This window comes from Parasteatoda tepidariorum, chromosome 9 (genome assembly GCF_982258835.1).
Source record: "Parasteatoda tepidariorum strain Cologne lab strain chromosome 9, Ptep-v5.0, whole genome shotgun sequence".
Classification (NCBI taxonomy): domain Eukaryota; kingdom Metazoa; phylum Arthropoda; class Arachnida; order Araneae; family Theridiidae; genus Parasteatoda; species Parasteatoda tepidariorum.
Genome location: NC_141763.1, coordinates 37,207,754 through 37,232,306, shown reverse-complemented (window position 1 = coordinate 37,232,306; position 24,553 = coordinate 37,207,754). Strand labels below are relative to the sequence as shown.

The window sequence follows — 24,553 nt, the reverse complement described above, 5'->3', positions numbered from 1 at the left end:
CTATGAATAGATTACAAACTGGTGCAAAGCATGTATTTCCTTGCCAGCGTAGCAAAATCCATAAACACATTTCAAGCATTCCGGGCAAAATTCCTACTGCAGCTCACGTTTCGAAAATGTTCACCTGGACATAGTTGGTCAGTTTCCACCATCTCAGAGCTACAGATTTCTCTTGACCATGATTGATCGCTTCAGTAGATGGCCGGAGGCCATACCTGTTGCAGATATCATCACTGAAACCATTGCTACAGCCTTCTATACACACTGGATCAGTGATCTGATCGTGGGCGTCAATTCGATTCAAACCTCTTCCAGTCATTAAACAAACTAATCGGCTATCACTGCATACACACAACTCTATACCATCCAGCTTCTAATGGACTGGTTGAAAGCTAGCACAGAAATCTAAAAGCAGCTATTCGTCGTTATGCGACAGAACGGTGGGTCGAAATCCTTCCAACCATTCTTCTTGGTCTACGTTCTTGTTTGAAAGCTAATCTTGGCTGCAGTGTAGCAGAACTAGTTTATGGTTCACCACTTCGCCATCCGGTTAATTTTTCAAATCATCCTCCCAACATATAGATCCTGCTACATTCGTTGGTTTTCTGCGAGAAACCATGTCTCGTATACAACCAATGCCAACAAGCCTCCGCTCTGGAAAAAACGGTGTTTGTTCACAGTGGCCTGGCTTCTTGTAGCCATGTGTCCCTACGTCGAGATGCTGCACGCACCACCTTTACGTCTGCTTACATGGGTCCATATCGTGCTATTTCGAGAAATGACAAAACATTTGTCATCCAACAAGGTTCACAAAATATAACGGTCAACCGATTAAAACCAGCATTCTTAGATGTTGCACCTGGTGAGAGCAAGATAGCTACACCGACCCTGATTATTTCTACACCAGTGACTCCTCCAGACAATTCATCGCAACGCCATGCACTTCTTCCTGGTCAGCCTTAATTCAGAAGGTCTGGGCGAAGAGTAAAAAAATGTCCATCCAATAAAAGACAACTTATTGAAGCTATAATTGATTCTTGGCACCATGTGATTACGAAAGATGAACTCCAAACACTCGTTCACTCGATGAAAAGACGCTGTGAAGCTGTTTTAAGGTATCTCACTAGTGTAAAAAGGCCATTTTCGATGAAATCATGGGAAAAAAATTTATTGTAAATTCTAGTTGCCTGTTTTCTAAGGTTTCCGAAAATATTTTACTTTTGTTTCAACGCCAATTATTTGCAAAGTTATAACCGTTTTCGCGTCAAGTGACAGCAGTGAAAACAAACCGGAAGTAAGATTTCGAAACCGGAAGTCTTCCTTAAATTGCCGATTTTTTTCCGTATTTTTTTAAAATATTTGACGAAATTTTGATGGAGGAAAGCTTTTATAATAAATATAAGGTGAATTTATTGAATAATCTTAAAACCTGGCAACAGCATATTACATTTCTTGTTTACGTTTGATTTGTTGCTGTTTCACATTAAGCTTTGAATTAGAATTTTATCTTCAAACTTCGACTAATTTATAGAACAAAAACTGTCTTTTTCAAGACTAAATGTCTAAAACTAGATCAGTGCGTTCTAAGAAGCGAAAGATCTGCGGAAATCGCTTCACTGTTAGTAGTTCTAGCAGCAGTGATAAGAATAGTGAATCGTCTGATATGTCAAACATAGAGTCAGCTAGCTCAAAAAAATTGAAAACTAGTCTTACGTTGATGGAAAAGGACCTTCAAAGTAAAATTGAAACTTTTCAAGGTAACAGAATCATAAGCTTGGCTACTTTAATGTCATTATTTGCTATAGTTTGCTGTCCAAACTGTTATTCTCAAGGATTGGATCTAATAGAAGACTCTGTTAGTGGATTGTGTTCAAATATGGTCATAAAGTGTAAGCATTGCACTTTTTTGAAAGCATTTTCTACAACAGATAAAGAGAAAAATTCTTGTTCCCTCTTACATTACTACTTACCCTCTTACATTACTTTACATATACTCTTACATTACTTTAGGTCTAAGGATAATTGGAAAAGGCTTTTCAGCAGGGAAAAAATTATGTGCTTTTCTTGGCTTACCTTTTATGTCAAATCTTAGTTTTCGCAATCATGAAAAGAAATTGCTGAAAATAGTTCAAACATGTGCTCATAAAAATATGGACAATGCTTTGAATGAGATAAGAGATAAAAATTATCTTGTTAAATGTGGAATATCTGTTGATGGCACTTGGCAAAGGAGAGGCTACTCATCTTTAAATGGTTGTGTAAGTGCTATCTCAATTGATACCGGAAAGATATTAGATATAGAAGTGATGTCTCAATATTGCCGCATGTGTTCCAGAAGCAGAACTCAAAAATCAACAAACCATGTTTGCGCAAACTATAAGAGTTCTGCCGGAAACATGGAGGTTGTTGGTGCGTACCGTATTTTTGAACGCTCTGGTTTACGAAATTTCGAATATATTGAATACTATGGTGACGGAGATTCAAAAAGATTTGAAAAGGTTAAAATTTTTAAGGAACTGATACGGTTACTAAACTTGAATGCATTGGTCATGTACAGAAGCGTGTAGGGGGGCGGCTACGTCAGTTGAAGAAAACAAACAAAGGACTGAGTGGAAGAGGTAAACCTACCGATAATTTGATTGACAAGATACAAAATTACTACGGCATAGCTATTAGAAGCAATGCCGGCAATCTTCAAAATATGATGAGCGCTGTAGTAGCAGCATTTTTTCACAGTGTCTCTGGTTCCAATAATTCTCTGCATGGTCAATGTCCTGAAGGCCCTAAAAGCTGGTGTCGGTTTCAAAAATTAAAAGCACTAGGAAAACCATTACAAGAAAAAAAAGGGTTTATCCAACAAAATTATCAATTTAATAAAAACCCACGTATTTAAAATTGTGTACGGAATCTTTATTGAGAAAATGCCTCCACGGAAAAACGCAGAACTGCATTGAAAGTTACAATAACATTTTATGGAACATTTTACCCAAAGACACATTTATAGGACTTGAAACTTTTCGCTTAGGTGCATTGCTGTCGGTTATAATTTTTAATTCAGGATATTGTGGTTTGTTGTCAGTGTCACAAAATACTACATATCCGGTCCATGAAAGCCTTTTGAAGGAGTTTCTAAGTTTTGACAGAATATGCATCTCAACTTCAAAACGACATTCTTCAACTTCCACAAAATTATCTCGAAAAAAAAGCAAAGCGAATCGAAAAGCAAAATTTACTAGCGATGAAAAAAAAGAGGGTTTAGTGTATTCCTATGGAGGGTTTTAAGGTGTCTTTGTATTATTTTTAATTGTTGTTTATATATTATTATTATTTTTTTAACCTATATGATAAAATTTAGTGAATCAAGTGATTTTTCTTTATTATTTGAATTGTGTTCTGGTTTATATAGTCCTAAATTTTATTATGATATATAATTGAAACCATATATTTTTAAATGCTTAAATTACTACATATATGCAGCTATTAAAAATGTATATATATATGTTGCTTTTCAATTGTGCAATATGTGTATTTAAAAATACTTGCATCTTTCGGCGTTAAAAAAAATTTTTTTTTGGTCTAAAGAACATTAAATGAAATTTAAAAAAAATATTTGTTTTTTGAACACAAAACCTTGATATGTTTCAAAGAAAGGTTTGTTCTTTTGATAATGACTGATTTCAAGTATCTGAATTCATATAATTTTTGTTGATAAACATTTTCAATCTTCAAATGTGTTTTCAGACAAATAATTTTTTTTCATATCTTGTGCCACCTTAAACATGATATCTCAAAGAGTTCTTTGGATAATTGTCTAAATTTTTTCAACAATGCATAGTATAGTATCGTACATGATTTGAACTAAAGAATAAGAAATCTGTTGGCATTTTCATTTTTTATATAGGTTTTTCATAGCTAATAGTCTGAAATTTTTTAAAAAATACAATTTTGTGACTTTTTTGTGACCTAATTTAGTTATAAGTGTAAATTATGAAAAGATAATAGTTCAAAGCACAGTTAGTTATCTTCAGAATGACATTCTAAAAGATTTTTTTAATTTGTTTCAATAGAATTTATTTTAGAGCATCTGCCGAATGATCGAATCACGCTAAATTTTTGTCCAAAAATGGCATTTAAAAAATAAATAAATAAAAAAAAACAACTTACATTTATCATCATTTCTTTTTTGGCCACCACTGTGTATATATATATATATATATATATATATATATATATATATATATATATATATATATATATATATATATATATATATATATATATATTCTAAATGTTTAAATTAAATAAAAAGAATGATGAAATCTTTTTATACCTACATCCTACTTACCGAACAATAATACATCTATCAAACAATGTTTAATGTCGGAGGAGGTTTTGTCCCTCAAGCCCTCCCCAAAAATACGGCACTGTTTTATCTTTAACGAAAATCCTGTGGGCAATACCATGGGTACAGAGATCAGGAGAAAATTTCCTTCCCCTTCGAATTTATTTTTAAATTGAGGAAGGGAAATCAAAAAATTGTGTTGAATGGTGTCTTCTGATCCTCCTCAGTCCAGATAGCAAAATAAGGTTTATATATACCTTATATTTATATTTACAAATTAAGGTGAAAACAAGCTAGTTTTTAAATTTCAAACGGTAACTGGAAAAAAATCAATTTTTTTAAATTGTTTAATTACTCATTACTTATTATTGTTTAATTTATTACTCATTACATATTATTGTTTAACTCATTAAAAAAGTCTAAATCTCATTAAAGTTGCAAGTTCTGAAAATGAAATTAAAATAAAACAAATATCATAAAATAATTAAATAGTGCGTTAACGCACCATTGGCCAAATCCATGACAAATAGACAAAATTTGAAAACCCACTTTTATGCAAGGTTTCAGAGTTTAATGAAGTTTTATTGTATATCCAGAGTTTTGCTGGTTTTATTGCTATCGGAATTTTGGGGGCCTGAGGCTAACAGTGATCAATAAATTATGCCATTAGAAACAAGCGTTCTGAAGTTACTTAATGTTTCAAAACCTGAAACGCACAAAATTTATAATTTTTCTTTTCCATGAGTTTAATAAATTTTTTGAAAGAAAACGGTTTCTTTGTATCTGGCGAAACTCGCATAGCTGTTTTTATTTTGGATGACTCCAAACATATGAAGAAGAAAAAAAAACCTGGTTCCTACGATTTTGCATTCAGCAAGGATACCGAAGCATGTGCAATAAAATGAAATGACAACGCTGTGGTAACTATTGTTACTAATAACGGTACCATTTTGCCACTTGTAAATCCTGAATCAGTACCCCAGAGGTCTTGATTTGCTATGGAAACATGGAAGACTTTGACACTCGACAGATTTAACGTGCATCAGTCACCATTTACTACACGGGGGTCTTCAGCCGGCGGGTATCGAACCCACGAACTCTTGAACATGGACCCAGTGCAATACCAACCGGGCGTTTATAACTTACTTCAAGTGTGGTATCTAGTAAGTAAAAATGGGTTTGTGATGTAAGATATATTACGTTACTATAAGGGTCTGTTGTCCTGAACGTAACAACACCAAACACGAGCAATATTGTTTTAGTTTATTTTTATGTTAAATTTTTGAACGATATGTTAAATTATAAGGGTCCGTTGACCTTCTTTCTCATGTATTTCAATGTTTTAGAGGCTTGTTGCCATCGTTGCTACTGTAAAATGTTTAACATTTTATTTTTATGTACTAGCTGTTAAGTTAAAAATTGTTGTTCCATTGTATTCGGCGTATGGGCCTAGGCCGCTGTAAAATTTTCAATATCTATCGCCCTATACAGATCTGAATCCAAGAGCAATACATCTGAAAAAGTACATTACAAGTTTCCCATCCTTACAAAGGTTGTCCATCATCCGCAGCTCTACCAAAAGAAGTTCAGACTAGTATAATCGCAAGCATGATAAGCAATAAGTAAGCATGAAAAGCAATAAGTAAGCATGAAAACAAAAGCCTTCAGACGATGTAAAGTGTGAAAAAACCACACTATTCATTTGAATTCAAAATGTTTTGAACGCTTCCATTAAAAGTACAACTGTTAAACTAAACGAATTGTTCATTGATCCGGACAATGGTACGTATACGCCACTTTTATTTCTTAAATAAAATATTCTTCTTGCAAACTTGTTTTTTGTCTTAATGGATGTAATTTAAAAACATTTCAATGAAAATAATACCACATTTTATAAAATTTCTAGCCTTGGCCTAAAATGGGTTTGTCGGGTCGGTAACCTCGTCATACTGTGGTAGTGACATCTTCATCTATCGATAAAAACACGAAGCGCTGCCGAAACAACTACTACTCACACTACTGCCGGCGATTCCCCGTAATGTGTAAACACTCAAGTGAGCGATTAAACTGGGAGAAATAAAGATGTAAATACAAAAAGTTGTCTCCTGTTTATTGCAGTTTTTAAACAATAATATTACATTAAATATTGTAAACCGCTACATTCTGGTGACCCGGAATTATTAACGAAAATGACGGACTCTGAACCATCGGCAACAAAAGATGAAATAGCACGAGTAAGTGTTAAAAAAAGCCCGGAATATGGTTTTACCAAGTGGAAGCACAGTTTTCGATTTGTGGAATAACTGCTGAGGAAACTAAATTTAATTAGTTTCCAAATTAGAACCAAAATTTGTTGAAAGTTTGTGGAACAATATAAGTGACGATAGCAAAACGAAATATACTACTGCCAAAGAACGTCTTCTGAACACTTTTAAAGAGAGTGAAAATAAGCGCTTACAAAGACTGGTTACAGGCATTGATTTAGGAGATATAAAACCTGGTCAGCTTTTGCAAAAAATGCGAAATCTTGCTACTGATTGGGCTATTGGATCAGTAATTCAACAAAAAGAACCACATGGTTGGAAACTTACAGCATTTTTTTCAAAAAAGCTTAATGATGCCCAGAAAAATTACAGCGTCTACGACCGCGAAATTTTGGGTAGATACTTATCCATTAAACATTTCAAACACTTACTGGTATGTCGTGATTTTATAATATATACCGATCACAAACCTTTAATATTCGCGTTTAAGCAAGAAAATAATAAAGTCTCTCCAAGACATTTCCAATATATCTCACAGTTCTCTACTAACCTATGCCATATAAGTGGTCAAAACAATGTGGTTGCAGACAGGCTTTCTAGAATAGAGAGCCAGCATCGATAAGTTCGATTATGATGGTCCAGCATCGATAAGTTCGATTACACTCAAACATATCGAGCTTTCTGGTAGGACCGCGTGCAAAACTACAAAGTAGCAAAACTGCTGAAATTTTGGCTTCACTGAAAGTTCCACCAAAGAGTGAATGGAACGTTCTTTAAGGTGACAAATATTACGATGTGAAAGTTTTACGCTTAGCAGGTGAGTAAAATTTGTTGAAATTTATATTGCTAATAGTAATAAAGCTGAAATAATTTTTTTTACTAGTCTCTTAAAAAAATTTACAATTAATATCTTGAAAAAACTGTGAAATATTTTTAAAAATCACATAATTCTCAGTAATTTAAAGTATTAACTATATCAATAGTGATAATTATTGTTCATTTTATTTCATTAACTTTGTGTATTGCTTTTTGGACACTTTTGAAGAGTTATCTTCAAATTTAGATAAAGATGTGGAACCAATTCCTCTGGTGTCAACTATTGACACTGAGGATAATGAAGAAAGCTTTCCTATTCAGAAAGAAAATCAGATGATTGTGTTTTTATTACTTTTTTTTAAATTTTATCTCTCAAATCTCTATAAATTTATGTCTTTAATCATCTCTTTTTATGACTTAACTTTTTCGATAGTTAAGGAGCTTTTTTATTACCTACTATGTTCATATCCATGTTAAGGAAAAGTTATTCTGAGAGTTACGCTCTTTTTTACAGCCATAATTATGTTGTACAATAAGAAGTATTCCGAGCAAAGTTTGATGCTTTTTTTTTTGTTAATTTTTGCTACAAAATGGATATACGCAAAATAAAAAGAGTGAAGATTTAATTAAAAATTTTGTTAAATCCAAAAGATATTTGTAGCAAAGAAAATAATTGATAGAATAATTGTTATAATACTGTTAAGTCTGAGCTGCAACTGAATCTAACTTGTTTGTGTTTATCAAGGTGTTTAGGGACCGGAAGGTGGGCGTTGCAATATTTTGCTCCTGTGTTAGCAAAGTAAAGCGCTTCCAAATGTTTCTAATTTTTTATTTTGAAGTCTACGGAAAAGTATTCCGCCCTGTTTTTTCCTGTACTGGATTAATATATTTTATCTTTTTTTCAATACCGACAAGTAAGTCGCTTTTTATCTGTATTTACATAAGTCAGACGTTTTTGCTTAGAGGTAGGAACGGATGACGTTTCTTAGACTTGAACCATAGGATATCAATTACTAACCATAGATTACTAACCTAAACTTGAATACTTATTCTCCAGAAATTGAAAATGTTAATAAACTGAAATTCGCCACGAAAAATGGAGTAAAAAGTTACACTATATATGTCGAACCAACAAATGGCCAATCCAGCACACCAAGATCAAAACCAGCTGAACTCAAAAAAGAGCTTGACTTCAAACTTAAAGGTCCAATAGAATACATAAAATTTACACGTCGAAATCAACTGCTTTTATGTACAAACGTACTGGACATCGCTATAAATGCAATCTCATTAACTGAAATCCTTGGAATACCTGTAAAAACAAACATCCTAAATGAACACTAATCTACCAAATTTTTGCTTAAAGGAATCGAACCGGAAATAACCCTGGACTCTTTGGCTTCCGAAATTACAGTTACCTCGAACCTACATGTCCTTGAACTAACTAGATTTACCAGAAGAGACCTGAACAGATCTCCAACAACAACTGTCCTCGTCACTATTATTGGCCACAACATACCCGCAGAAATAAGAACCTGGTACGAAATATACAATTGAATAGACAGACAAGCACGCTCTTTGACCATCCAACACGACCTTGTACTCGAGGAAAAGTTTGCACCCGAACAAAACCAGGATCTGTTCATGAGTATTTATCATCTTTGATAGATGAAATGAATTCTCTTTCAAAAGGATTTTTAGTCCAAAATCAACCTTATGTACTTGTTCTCACCGGACCATTTATTTGTGATCTTCCTGCTAAATCCTTCATGAAAGGCACAAAATATCATAATGCCTTTCATAGTTGTGATAAATGCACACAGAGAGGTGAATGGAAAGGTCGTGTTGTTTTTCCTCCTGATCTTGAGTATTCTTTGCGAACAGATTTTTCATTTAGGCAATTTTTGGATCCTAAACACCACAATATTTTTGATTCTCCTCTGTGTAAACTTCCAATTGATATGATAAGACAATTTCCTTCAGATTACATGCATTCTGTGTGCTTGGGGGTTATGCGTCGTTTGCTATTTCCTTGGAGCAAGAAAAGAGGGATAGCTCGTTTATCTCATACTTCAGTTGATTCTATGTCCAAAGTCTTGATATCCTTAAGGGATTGCATTCCTGTTGAATTCAGTAGGAAGCCAAGATCACTTACTGAGTTAGATCGTTGGAAAGCTACTGAATTCAGATTATTTCTTTTATACATTGGTCCTTTTGATTTAAAATCTTTTCTTTCATCAACTCATTATAAACATTTCTTGAAGCTTCATGTAGCAATTATTATTTTGTGCAGTGACAATGCTCTTCCTAAAGCAATCGATTATGCTAAGGATTTATTAACATCATTTGTAAGAGATATTGAAGAGTTATATGGAGTTGAAATGCTTGTTTCAAATGTGCATAGTTTACTTCATCTGGCGGATGATGTTAAATTATACGGCACATTGGATCAGTTCAGTGCTTTTCCATTTGAAAGTTATATGTGCAAATTAAAGAGCTGGATTAGGTCACCTAACCGGCCCTTACAGCAGCTTGCTAGGAGATATTCTGAAGTCTCGAATGTTGAGAGTACATCTGTAAGTACAGATAAAGTCGAACTGTCTGGAGAGCATTCTAATGGACCTACTTTAGGTATGACCTGTGCTCAGTTTTCAAAAGTTTCTTGTAAAGATTATACATTACATATTAACTAATGTAACAATTGTGTAGTACTTAAAGATTTAACTGTTGTTCTTGTTAATAATATTGTAGAAATTGATAACATTATTGGCTCTAAATTTCAAAATCGAGAAGATTTTTTTACTGAGCCTTGCAACTCCTCTAAATTCCATATATTCAAGGTAGATTCCCTTTCTATTTCAGTGGAAACTTTCTGATATTAGGTATAAAGCTGTTGCCTTACAATCAGCATCAGAATATTATGTTATTTATCCTTTAATTCATATTTAATTTTTAAAGTGTATTTCTTATACTAGTAAAAATATTTGATAAAATTTAATTGATCTAATAAAAAGATTTTCTTGAAATTATTAAAATGAATACAAAAAGGGATCTAAGGAAATGCAAACAAAAAGGGAAAGGGATCTAACTGCTTTCTCTAAAAGTTAAGTGGCTTTAAAAATCAATTCAAGGGCATTTCCCCCATAAAATGCGTTGACAAGTTTAAAATGCTCTGAAATTTTACGGAAATAGGGAAAGGGGATCTCAAAGAAGAAATTTCCAAAATATTCTTGGTTTCTCGAAAAAATTCGCAAAATAGAGAAATTCGTAAAAGGGAAGTTCGTTAAATAGAGGTCTGACTGTACTTCTGATTTATTTTATGCTTTAAAAGATTCACAGATAAAATTGCTATCCAATATCTTACTTGTAGCACGTTCTTTATATCTAAAACTTTCAACAAAAGAAACAGGCCATAACTGTTAGGCTTTGGCATAACTTATAAAAACATCTAGAATTAATTAATATATAAGAATTAAGCTCCAAAAAAGTTATTTAGTGCTTTCTGGAAAAAAAAAACACTGTATAGATAATTACAAACTTTGTTTTATGTGTGCCTAGATGATGCAATACGCAGTTGTAGAGTCCGATGATTCGACAATGGACATAGTGGGGGTGAATTGGCTAATAGGTGATGGCAGCACCACCTATTGGCCAAAGAAAGGCACCTCTACGCACCAGAGGAGAAACAGCCCTCCAGGCCAAGATTGGGGCATGCATAAAGTAAATCGTATACTGTATCGAGCCAGTGAGTAATACTTTTTCTAGGCTATATATTTTATTTTTTGAGTGAAATTCTCATATTTTTAAAATTTTTACTTACGATAAACATTTGTTTTCTGCCTTTTTAAGAACCCCTTAATTTCTAAAGTTCAGGGAGTTGAATGTTGTCTGATGCTTAAAATTAATCGATAGTTTTATGTTCTGATTTAAATTTGTTTTATGAAATCCAAGCTAATTTTAAGAACTTTTTTTAATAAGCAATGCTTGCAAGGTACCATCATTACAAAGAATTTAATATGATCCAACACTCCATAAGTTAAATTAATTAAAATCTCAGAATTTTGTGAATATGGAGGATTGACCGTGTAAAGTTAAACACAGCATTAGGAGTTAAAATTTGCCATAAGTTTTTTAGGTAACAAATTCCGAATGATTTTTGCCCCTCAACTTGAAAAAGCACGCCACAGAGTATCGTTATGCTGGTAGTGTTTGCAAATATAACACATTCTTTCAATTTAAATTTCCATGAAACAAACAAATGAATCTCGAAATCTCGGTAAGTATGCTATCCAAAAAATAACAAAATGTGCTATTCTACGATGTGATATTTTTTAAATGTAATCAAATGAAGAATAACACTCTAAACATAGAAAAACCTTATAATTTATTTATGTTGTGATATTAACTTTCTAAAAGAATTCATGAATTAAAAGAACTTTTATGAATGTTAAAATTTTGGGGAAATTTAACAGCAAATAAGAGTAAGACATACTATAATATTAAGCCTGTTTACACATCGCTTCATGAGATTAACAAAATCGGAGCGATGCACAAGAAGTTTTCGAACGCTTGTTGTTTGCATTCAGTCAAACATCCATATAAAATGAGGTATTGATTTGATAATGGGAGAAGAAAAAAACATTAAAGCCATCTTTTTCAAGTTCAGTTTGAACCTTGTAATTTTAATAATAAACATGACAAATTTTTAATATCTTATCCATATTTCAATTCTATGAAACTTATTGAACTTTGTGGTTGCGAACTAGGAAAATTCCAGTTATGAAATTTGATTTTGAACGATTTTTGTTACAAATTGAATGATTTTTGTTACAAAGCAAAAACTATCTGTAATAAGTCATGTAAATTGTTTGCTGGTATGTTACAAATTAAAAAGCTATGCAAGCCAAAATTGTTAATTTTGTTTCGTATCAGTTTTAATTGTCTAAAAAAATTATTTTTTCTATGAATATTGAATTCTTAAATGCCTATTTGTATTCTGTTCCGGACTAATATTGCCATGTTTAGTAAGTTTAAAGATACGATCTAGATAAAACATTTCATAAAATGCTTGCATTATATGGTTTGCTCATAAGGATCTTCTGTATTATCTTAATTAGAATAAGAAGAATAATATTTAACACAAATATCAAACGTGCCTATCTTGACTTTCCGAGAATAAGTCTGAAAGCTATGGTATTTATTAATTTCAAGATGTTTCTGTAATTGAAGGAATGTTTTTTCTTTTGCAGTGACCTTCTCCGAAGCACGGAGGATGTTAGTCAAACTAGTAGATACCTCGGATGCTATACCCAGCGATGAAGGTGGCAGGGGGAGTAAACGAAAATGTATAGCGGCCGTTGCTGAGTCATCTGATGATGAGCAGCCTATCGGAGAGAGGAGGCGCAAGGTGCCTGCACCCAGGCGTAACCCCCGAGAAAGAATAAGGCCATGACAGCAGGTTCATTACTCATCGCTAGTCGTCCGACTGCTTCACTGCTGTAATCTCGACCGCAGCTTTCATACTGGTGTTTACATTTTTGGCTAGCTTACTCTGTTTCTGCATGGCGTTTAAATTAGATAGATTTTTAATCATGAAATTTTGTTATTGTTTATGTTGAAGTTATTTGTTATTAAATTGTTATATTTTACATTACTTCTGTAACTTTTCGCTACTGAAGTTTTCATTTGTAGTTGGTTGATTTGCTATTTTAGTAATGTCCGATCACTGTTGTGTGACGTCTTGTACTTCTAATTATACCTCTGAGGATGATAAAAAATATGTTAGTGTCTTTAAGTTTCCCAAGGATGATAAAAGAAAAAAACTGTGGATAAGAAAAATTCGTAGACTTGATTTTAAACCCACCAATGCTTCAGTGGCTTGTGAGAAACATTTCCGTAAGGACATTTACGACACTTTTGATCAGATCTCCACCTTTAAAGAATTTACTGAACAATTTTCTGTAAAAATGGAGAGTGTTTTAAGAAAAGACAATCTGCTTGTTTACCAGGTGGGTACTAAGTTTTACATTTTATGCATGAAATATGATCCTTCTCCAGAAGTTGTGAAAAGTGTCGTAATTGATGATAACATGAGTGTTAGCATTTACATTCTACAGGAACCTTTGAACATTGAAAAAAATTTGTCTCATGTTCTTAACAAATCTACTACAGTTACATTGTGGAGTCAAATTGAGAATATATTGATTTACGTTAATAATTTTTCTATGCAAAAAAATGAAAAGTGCTCAGAATATGTGTATTCAGCTGCTGTAGATGCATGGAACAAGTTGTTCGAAGAAAAAGCAGATGAGGAATAATCGTTTGAGGTTTTTATATGTGAGCAGATGATGCTGCATAAAAAATCACCGTGCAGTAGAAGATATAATGCCCATCTAACCACCCTGGCCTACTCTTTATACATAAAGTCTACTGCATGTTATGAAGGACTACGTCAAACCAATATTCTCTATTTGCCTTCAGTAAGACACCTTAAAAGATTAACATCATGTCTGACTCTGTCGTCCTGTACTGACAGCGAAAACAACATCGTCTATCTAAATAAAAAATGCCGAACTCTTTTGCCTTATGAACAGACACTTAATTTGCTAATTGACGAAATTCACGTCACCCCAAACATCCCCTACAAAGGCAAAGTCCTTTATGGGTTTGCTGAAAATGTAGCAAAAACCGAAGCAAATTCAATTCAAGCATTCATGATATCTTCAATTTTCAGTAGCTACAAAGACATAATAGGTTTGATACCGGTAAAGAATATGAATGCTGCTGATCTAACAAAACTAACTAAAACTGCACTTGAAATTTTAAACAAGGCCGGTTTTCAAGTCATGATTTTAATTTCTGACAATAACAGAATAAACAGAAACATGTTGCAAAGTTTGAGTACGCGTGAGTACAGACAATAATGTATGCATTAAAAATCCTGTTAATGATTCTGAACCATTGTTTTTACTTTTTGATTCCGTGCATGTTATGAAATCAATTCGTGACAGTCAGATGCAGAGAAAACTTTTCAGTGCCCAGATTTTAACGATTTTGAAAAAATTGTTACTGCAAAATTTTCTTTGTTGCGTAAAGTTTTCAACCTGGAGAGGAACTCAATTGTCAAGTATGCTCATAAACTAAACTTTAAAACTGTGTACCCTTCTAATATTGAGCGACAAAATGTGAACTTGGCTCTCAACGTGTTGGTCGAAAGCACACAAGCTGCAATTCAAATTTACGGTCAGCAAGATATTCTTCATGACTGGAAATCCACTGTTGATTTTTTAAAAACCATTAAAAAATGGTGGAACATCGTGAATGTTAAAAATACAAAAAAAGGTGTCCATAAGCGAAATCCAGACTGTTTACCATTCAGCTCTGTTGATGATGAAAGGCTTTTTTTTTTAGAATATTTTTGTCGTGGTTAGACGCATGGAACAACTTGAAACTAAAGCCTCTGTGTGGATGTTTGACCGAGGAAACATTTCATGCTCTTTATCAAACTACCAGAGGTATAATCGAAATTATTAAATATGTGTTACAGCAAGGAAATTCTTTTGTTTTGACCGGAAAGTTTCAAACTGACTGTTTGGAATCTAGGTTTGGAATTTATAGACAGATGACTGGCAGCAACTACCATGTATTCGTCATTGATGTTGTTGAAAGTGAAAGAAAACTTAGAATGAGGAGTATTCTCACTCTTAATTCAAGCAGACGGGGAAAATGTTCGATTCGGGATCTGTGCAGTGACAGTGTTTTAATTGAAGCTGAAGAAAGTGACGTTAGTGAATTTTCAAATGAGCTGTGCAGTTTAAGTGTTGATGTGAGTGTAGATGAAGTTGAAGTGATAACGTATATTGCAGGTTATTGTGTTTTCAAACTTAAGATCTCTTGTAGGATGTGTCTGAGAAATTGCTGTTCTGATTATGACTTAGTGATAGACTCGGAAAATAGTAACATAATGCCCGACAACAAATCTGACTCCTTCTTGAATATATTAAATAGAGGAGGTCTAAAGACCTCTGCTGGTCTCCTCGGCCTCATAGTAGGCTCTTTGAAGATGACCAGCAGGTGGTGATTTCATCATCCCCTGCCATCACTTCCTTCCCTGATGCCAGTGTAGTCAACCTAGTTCCGGAGACCAGTGCCGCCCCATTCGACGCATGGGTCACTAAACACGAATTTGAAGGTAGGCAGTTGCTTAGAGTTATTTTGAAATATTTTCTTTATTTTTTCATTTTAAATATGTTTAATATTTTTTTAATGCAACCTTCAGCTAAACTGCTTCTTCTTCTTGCTTGAGCTTGTCAGACATGTAGCACCTCTGCACATGTTGCATTTTGTACCATGCTCCAAGCCCAATTTTTCCTAGTTCCATTGTCTTGGGTCGCCTACTTTGTTTATATAGTCTGACAGTCCCTTAATGGAATTAAGGTGAAGCTCTTTAGGATATGGATTGCCTAAGGTAGTGAGGCGCGTAAGGGTGAGGGCATCACACTCGTATAGGATGTGATATGCTGATTCTACCGCTTCACGGCATTTCCGACATATTGGTTCTTGTTCGAAAAGTCCCATTCTATGTCGATGTTTCCTGAAATGATAGTGCCCAGTGATGAAGCCTGCAATTGTTTGAATCTTCAATCTTGGGAGCCTAAGGATTTCAGAAGCAATTTTTGCAGAAGGGCTGCTGATCATGCTTTTAGCATGTTTTTGTCCAGGAGAATTGCGCCAAACTTTGTTCATCTCCTGTTTTTCCCATTTTAGGACGGCCTTCTTTGTAGTCTTCATATTGTGTTGATTTTTTTAATATAATTTTTAATTTTTCACAAAATACCTCTCAGAAAAACCTAGATATTATACAGCTTTATTGTTTTTACGTGACTAAAATTGATTTGGTCTTATTTATGTTCATGTATTAATTTGTTACATTAGACGATATATAATGTAGATTCAAAGTTTGAATTAATTATATCATATATTATGTAATTATAGAATATTTATTATCATGTATTGCATTAGTATATTATAATACTTGGACCAAATTATTAGACACACTTTAGGGTTTTAATAACTGCTAGTTTTGCAGGAGCTAATAAGCAATACTTTTATATTTAAACTTACATGTAATGAGTTTTTATTCAAGAGATTTTTTTTTGTGCTTGCTATTTGTATTTATTTTGATTGTGTTGCATTGTAATGTTAACTAATTGATACACAAACAATTGCAAACTGGTTGAAGCTGCGTAAAAACAATAAGGCTGTATAGTATCACCTGATAATTGAGATTTTACATAGAATTTTATAGTGTGTCTAATAATTAGGCCAGGGACTGTAGAATTACGATGCGTATAGAGATGCGATTTGTCATAATCACGAATTTTAATTATAACAAATTATTTTATTTCAGCTTATAAGAAGGAGCACTTCTCCATGTTGAACAAGATACTCGTCATGCAACACAACATGGAGGAGATGTTTGTGGATCTCAAAAGATCCACTGGTGCTCCTTCAAGTGAGCCACTGCCGGAGGGAGCACCTCAGCTACCCTTAAAAGCTGAGGTTGAGGTACAGCAGCTGGAGCAGTGGCTTTTGGATAAAGCAAATAAGTGTTCACTTGTAAGTAATTAATTTACCTAACACTCTCACTTGTAATTATTATAGATATTTGTCGTTATTTTCTACTGACTTAATCTGCGAATTGAAATCCATGTTTTTTTTTTAAATATTCGTTGATTTTATTAAAGCTGAAAATTAACATCATGGTAGCAAGTGCTTCAATTGATGACTTTTGCAGATTTTTTTCTTTTCAGATTTATGGAGAAAGGGAACAACTGAACTGTTACTGAAACATTAAAAACAATATTTTTCTAACCTACTGGGTGAAAGATATGGGTAGGGTTGCCACAGGCGGCTAAAATGAAACTTTTTGCAACTATTTTCAGCATGAGGCGACTGTGGCAACTTATTTTGCCTGAAAAGGCTAAAAAAATCAACTACTTTCAGGAAAAGGAGACTTTTCTGTACTCCTATTAATGTTTTTTAGCATAAATTGGGTTGAAAACTTGCGACCCGCGAAATTCTCTGAACACACTGAATTTCTTATCTTAAAAAAAAAACTGTAAAATTAAAAAAAATTAATAAATAATTAAAAAATAAAAAATTTTAGATTGCAAATTTAAGTCATCACTTTTTAATGCGTTCAATTTGAACAGATTCTATCGTAAGTCTATCTCGTTTCTCGATCGCCTTTTCAACGGTTTTAGCTACGAAATTTTGCATGATTTTAAAAAACCAAATTTTTAATTCGATATTACGATGCATGAATTTTGAATTTGAGTAATCACCTTTCACAATATATATATACAGTTAGTCAAAAAGTCTGATTGACAAAAGTAACATCAAACTCGAATTTAAAGGGCGAAAAAAACGGTTTTTTAAAATTTTATTATTTTAAATCCTTAAAGTCAGTTAGTAACTTTAAAATTATTTGACTAAAATATTTAAATGCCCAATAATTTATGCACGCTAATTTTTAAAAGATAGTTGGACAAAAATCAAGGCCAATAAAGTTTGCATACAAGCCAGAAGGGGCGGGGAATTTCTTATCTTAATTTTAAACTTCAAACTTGAGAATGCATATCAGATTACACTTTCAACGTCATGAGCTTCAAATCTATTAATGGGAAGTTGCTAGTGCTATTTTTTTTTTTGACGAAAATGTCACTTAATAAGGAAATTCCTTTAGCTACAAGACAGTTAATTATAAAATTGAGAGATGAAGGTAAAACTCTTCGCTATATTGGTAAAATAGTTGGGAGGCCTCATTCTAGTGTGCAGAGAGTTATTCAGAACTACCTTGATACTGGAAATCTTGCTGTAAAACCAAGATGTGGAAGACCTAAGAAGCTTACTCAGAGAGAAGAAAGAAAAATTCTTTTGCGAATTAAACAAAATCCTAAACTTTCTGCTGTAAGTATAACAAAAGATATTTTTTTAACAAGCAATAAGGAAATTTCTCCCGAAACTGTAAGAAAAGTACTGCGAAAGGCAAATTATCACGGCCGCAAATCTAGGTTCAAGCCATACGAATCGAATGAAAAGAATTGCTCTTGCAAAAACTTATTTGAACTCCTCGGCAGATTATTGGAACAGTGTAATTTGGTCAGATGAAAGCAAATTTACAATATTTAAAATCAACGGCCACCCTATTGTATGGAGAAAACCGGAAACAGAACTGAATCTGAGAAATTTAAATCCAACTGTTAAACATGGAGCTGGTGGAGTGATGGTATGGGGGTGTATGTCTTCGAATGGAGTTGGAAATTTGTAATATTATTGATAAAGTCATGGACAGGTATGTGTATTTGGATATTTTGAAGAAAAATCTACCAGAAAGTGCTCGAAATTTAACCCTTTCTATTACCTTTATTTTCCAACAAGACAACGACCCTAAACATACTGCTAAAATTGTGAAGGAATATCTTCTCTATCACTGTACTGATAAAAGTTCATTTACAGTTTCTTTTTTTTTTTAGTTTATCTTTGTGCCAATAGGTGGCAGCATGAGTCTTAAAATGTATAATAATGACAGTGAAAATAAACCTTTTTTCTAAACTTTTAATATTTTTATATAAATGTAATAATTAAGTTTTATTGTTAAATGTTATAATTTTAACTAAGAATAGATATAATATAAACCTTTCATTTTATATATTTCACTTTTGGTCGTAAATTTAATTTGTACTATTTGTAATACTGTATGGTGGCAACACACTGGGTTAGATTATAAAAATTGATGTTTTAAGATTTCTGTTGATGTTCACGAGCTGAGGAGGTGGTTGAAAAGCACCTGGTAGAATGTTGATTATCCCAATGAGTTGATAAACTCTTTTTTAGAGTAGTGTAATCCGTTGCCTTATGGTAAGGCATATTGGCTTGGTATGTGAGTGAATAACATAACCAGAATGTATGCCACATGAGTTAGTGCTGGTGAGAAAAAACTCACGTGTAGTAGCCACACGTGGCCTGGCATTATAGTGGTAGTTTTTCATCTACCAAACCTAATGGCTAAGAGTTAATGAGGTGATATGATAAGTGCATAATCTCCAAGCAGTAATGTTAGTATGGTATGGTAACTTATATAAGGGGCAAGATGTTAGCCCGTGGTAATCACTGATGTGCAGTTTTCCTGTTTGATGCTAGTCCACTCGGACAACTTTTTTCATATGTATTCGTAATGAATGTGTTATTTTTCGTAATTTAAAAAAATGTTTTTTACTCAAGTCCCTTAAGGACTTAATCCTTTTTTTGAATTAATTTAATAAACCCAGTTATTTAATCTAATACCTTAGATAGTATTTATTTTCTTGTTGTGTGATGAGGGTGTTAATTTTTACTTTGCAGATAAACAGGTAAGGTATCCCATGCTGGAGAATCGGTAGACGGAAAAAAAAGGTCCCGGTAAAAAAGGTCCCTGGAAAAAAAGGTACGGAAAAAAGGGTCCCTGGTAAAAAAGGTACCTTCATAGGGAAAATCTGTAGGGATATATCCCCTCTCGCTTTCTGGGCAGCATGAATGCTTCTCGCTGTTTCAATGAATATTCTTTTTATCTGTAATAATTCAGATTAGATCATTGAGGTAAGGGGGGAGGGACTTATGGGCTGGTTGTATTACGGTTTTTTTTTAAATTTTATTTCATTTATTTATTCTTCTTTGATTATTTTTTAAAGCGGGAGGATACTATTTAAATTTTTCAATAACGTTTTGCTTTTTTTTTTGTTAATTTTTTTAAGTGAAAAATGTGTTATTTTCTATTTTAAATTATATTTTGTGAAGAAGTTGCTAATGTGAGGCTTAAAGTAGCCAATCGGGGAAGTTGGGAGAATTTATGTGTTGGATGTTTATTCGTGATTGGAGGTGAAAGTATTGGTCATTTTTAATTAGTTAAAAACGCGCGACACGAAAAAAAAAAAACATGCACGGAACAGCAAAATGCGCTTCAATCTAATCTTCTCATTTCAAATATTTTCCCCTACAGAATTTTCCCTACCAGGTACCTTTTTTACCGGGACCTTTTTTTCCAGGTACCTTTTTTTCCTAGAACCGTTTTTTTTTAATGAAAAAGTGTTTTTTGAATGAATTCTAGTAATTAAAAGTATTTAATTTTCTGAAAATATAAAAAAAATTTTTAATATAAAAATTTAGTGCTAGAACACTAACTTTTACATAAAAATTATCATATTTGCCACTAACTTCACTAAATGGATCATGGTATATGATGATTAAGTCATTTAATAAAATTTTAGTCTTATATTTGTTCTTATTTAGGCAACTATTTTCATAGTTTTCGTCAATTATTTTCATGCTCTGGGCTACTAAAAGCAACTATTTTGTGGCAACCCTGTATGGGATAATTTTATATATTTTTTATTTTCTTCCGAATTGAAATTTTGAAATTTCCAAAAGCTAATCTAATTTTTTTCAGCAACTATTATGTGTGCCTTACTACTGCCTAAATTTTGCTTTGTATATTTTATAGTCTTATCTATAAGAAAGAGCTCACCTCACTCTCCGTCTGTAGCAGTGACTGTTATGAGATTTAACTATTTCTTCCATATCAGTAGGCCTTAGACTTAGTGGCGAGAGGAATTCTTTCTATAGACTAACTATAGTTTATTTAAATATTGCAATACTATTTTGAAAAAAAAAAAATTTTTCAGATAAATTATTTGGCCCTTGTAGGAGGGAGGAATGTTGAAAAAGCCACCAGAAACATAATGGGGCAAATTTTTTCAAAAGATGTTGCCCCATCTTTCAATTGGGCTGCACGAGGAAACAAGATGGCCTTTTCCACCTTCGCGGTTAAGGATGTTGTTGTTAGTAAGTTGCACTTATATTGTTTGTTAACTTAATATTATAGCTTTAACAGTAGTCTTAGGGTGGATAGAATTTTGTTTTTAATTTAGTCTGTAAATGATGTGATGTGAAAGTTTGATTTTTGACAATTCATTTCATCTAGATAGACAAACAGATTTTGATAAACCACCTCAATTTATGGAGACTTATGTTTATCTCTTTAATTCTAATATTTTTTGTATAAATTCTAATTGTTTTAAACCGTCTTGTTCCAGTTCTATGCTACTTAAAAATAATATTTATCCTCAAGACATATTCTCAAATGTTATGGGGTATATATATGAGTGTGTGCATGAGTATATAGCAGTTTTAATGATAAAAGTATAAAACCTTAAATGTGTTGTCCTCTAACTACAAAAAATTTTAAGACCACAAACTGTATATTAATTACGACAAAGAATGCTAAAACATTCTATAATTTTGCTATTGCTGAAGCAATATTAGGATTTCACTTACCCATTTTCAAGACAAGTGAGAATCCTTTAATAATGAAAAATAACGCAACCCAATTGTGATGTTGCTACATCACATCTGCAGTATAATTCTACCTTTTAATTGTTTTTCTAGGTTTTCATTCGTAAACCTTGCGCTTAGCCGCGATAGCCCTTCGAATTTAGTATTGATCGATTGATTTTTTATATCGATATTTTCCCATCTAACTTTAACCGAGTTGTGCTTTGCTCTGGCCGGCGTCCCTCCTTGGCGTCAGTTGGGAGAATAATGATGAGATTGTATGTAAACGAGATCTCTTAAAAACCTTTTTTAGCTCCTATGAGCTTACCTTGAGACGAAAAGAAAATGATCGATTCAGAATAAGAGAAAGAGATTAATGTAGACTTGGGTTAGAAGTCCATCAAGTGTTTATTTTGGGAATGTGATTTAACCCAAATGACGACTGCACTACTCAGTGATTAGACACGTGGTAGCGATCGCCAAGCTTTGGCGAGTTTTCTCGGATTGATGAAAGAAGACGTTTCAATGTCAACAATATTCATGGAACCATGAAAATCGAAGAAATAAAGAAGTTTGATTTGTTTCAAAAGGCTGCGTCAGTTTCCTATTTCGTATCATCTTGAATTTCAGCTCCGATGACCAGAAGAACCTGGAGATCCTTCGTGTACGAAGGGTCCGGTAACCTTTGAACTCTTTCCTCCTTTATTTAAAATGTATATGCGATCACCGTAGTACAAATTTCAAGTAATGACAATTTCTAAAATGGCTAGATTACTAATACTTTAACAACACTATACCAATCAATGTCCCTAGCTGTGATAAATCTATTGGTAGAGACTTTATTCAATTCTGGATCAGAAATTGAGAATGCAGTTTTTTTTTAAAAAAATTATGTAAATTTATAAAAACTTCTACAGGTATAAAATATTCTACAGGTGGTGTATAGCAAAAACTAATTAAAACTTTATTGCTGCAAAATTATATTGGTTTAGAAACTGCAGCTTAAGTATTATTTAAGTTTTAAAATATATTTTGAATAATTTAAAAAATGTTATAAAAAGTAGATATTCCCATATGTATGTGTATAGGAGAGGAATGTAAGGCTCCAGACAAAGAGTTGGTATTCCTACCAAATGACCTATTATAATGTTGTGATTGTGAAGTGGCAGTCGATACACATTAGTCAAATTTTAATAAAGTAATATTTTAATGGCCTAATTTAAGGAAAAATTATTAAAAAAATCTCTTATATTATTAATTACAGTGTATCATTCCAATCAAATTCATATTAAATGTAATGGTCGATTTTATTATATTTCAAAATTTTTGCTTTTCATGTTCTACAATTATAAATTCTTTTCATGTTCTACAATTATAAATTTTTCTTCCAGACGCTGCTCTGCATCATAGTTCAAATGAGCATGTCAACACCGTCAGCAGGGTGGAGGAGGTCATTAAAATGTGGCTGAAGGCAACTAAATGCCGACAAAAAAATTAATCTGTTTAAAGAAATAAATTTTATTTTTTTATTTATTTATAATTTTTATTCTGTATTTATCTGTGTAAGAAAATAAATTTCTGTACAAAAAATAATTGAGTGTTCACTTCTTTTACTAATTCTAAAACTTTGTTTTGAAATTAAGTTAATCTAATTCTAATGGTACGTATAATTATTAGTTTATATTTTAGAACATTAGTATTAAGTAAATCTTACACTGAAAATCTTAAATCTATCACTGACTAAAGACTTCAATGAAAAAATTATTATAGTATCTGAAAGCTGAACATGGATGAATGGTGGTATATTCTTTTCTACAGAATCTAGTCCTAATTCCATTAAGAACTATATCGAAGAGAATGCATTCTATTAGTTGAATATTTTTAATTGTGAATGAAGAATATTAAATTATTCCACTCCAAAAAATTAGAATTGATGCAATGAAAATAAAGAATCTTGTGAAGAAATCAACTTTTGTTAGTTAATTATGCAATGATAGAGTGAAAAAATGACTTTAATTCTCTGATGTATCTTAGATATAAAATTGATCGAAATGTAGAAACTGAAAGCATTAAGTATGGTTCGTGTTAGCGGCAGTAAGTTAATTAGTTAGTTATTTAGTGTTTTTGGCGCAAGAGCCAGAAATGGCTATATCGCACCATGAACTTGGTCTAAAGAACGAGTGCTTGGTTTAAATAAAAGGTAAAATTAAATTGAGTTATAAAATCCAATGTCCTTAAGGTACAACAGAAGATTATAGTGTGGTTTATCGCCAATAAGTAAATTTAAAGTAGGATTATTGTAGCCAAAATAGCGTTGTCTTAGAAATTTAAATTTATTGCACTGGATCAGAGCGTGTTTAACAGTTAATGGTTCATTGCAGCTAGAGCAATCTGGTGCAGGTTCACTTAGTAAGAGATGTCTATGTGTAATACGTGTATGACCAATGCGCAAACGATTCAATATAACTTCGTATTTTCTCGGCAAACTTTGTTTCATTACTGGTTCTATATTTGGTATAAGATTGTGTAATTTGTTATTTGTCTCCTCATTCCAACTTTTTTGCCATTCGAACTGTAGTGTAAAATTAATCGCATTTCTAATATCTGAATATGATAATGGTCGAACTGAAAGGTTTTGGGTCAATTTAGCAAATTCGTCAGCCTTTTCATTACCCAGAATGCCACAGTGCCCAGGAATCCACGATAACATCACAGAATAACCCAGGCTTTGTAAATTTTCATAAGTATAAACAACATTAAT

The 24,553-nt window shown here is 32.7% G+C and overlaps 3 protein-coding genes across 3 annotated transcripts; all 3 read left to right on the top strand.

Annotated features, from left to right (window-relative positions):
* Positions 1 to 7,809: 7,809 nt before the first annotated feature.
* LOC147803970 (uncharacterized) lies at positions 7,810 to 12,874 on the top strand. The gene is made up of 4 exons (XM_087151355.1): positions 7,810 to 10,053; positions 10,174 to 10,262; positions 10,981 to 11,167; positions 12,672 to 12,874. The coding sequence occupies exons 1-4, from the start codon at positions 9,096 to 9,098 to the stop codon at positions 12,872 to 12,874; spliced, it is 1,437 nt and encodes a 478-aa protein (XP_087007481.1). The 5' UTR covers positions 7,810 to 9,095.
* Positions 12,443 to 14,438, top strand: LOC147803969 (uncharacterized). The gene has a single exon (XM_087151588.1). It carries the CDS (start codon positions 13,137 to 13,139, stop codon positions 13,737 to 13,739), a length of 603 nt encoding a protein of 200 aa, XP_087007714.1. The 5' UTR covers positions 12,443 to 13,136; the 3' UTR covers positions 13,740 to 14,438.
* Positions 14,439 to 15,043: 605 nt separating this feature from the next.
* LOC147803968 (uncharacterized) lies at positions 15,044 to 23,320 on the top strand. The gene is made up of 5 exons (XM_087151354.1): positions 15,044 to 15,358; positions 15,430 to 15,613; positions 16,832 to 17,040; positions 21,144 to 21,303; positions 23,184 to 23,320. The coding sequence occupies exons 1-5, from the start codon at positions 15,044 to 15,046 to the stop codon at positions 23,288 to 23,290; spliced, it is 975 nt and encodes a 324-aa protein (XP_087007480.1). The 3' UTR covers positions 23,291 to 23,320.
* The last annotated feature ends 1,233 nt before the right edge of the window (positions 23,321 to 24,553 follow it).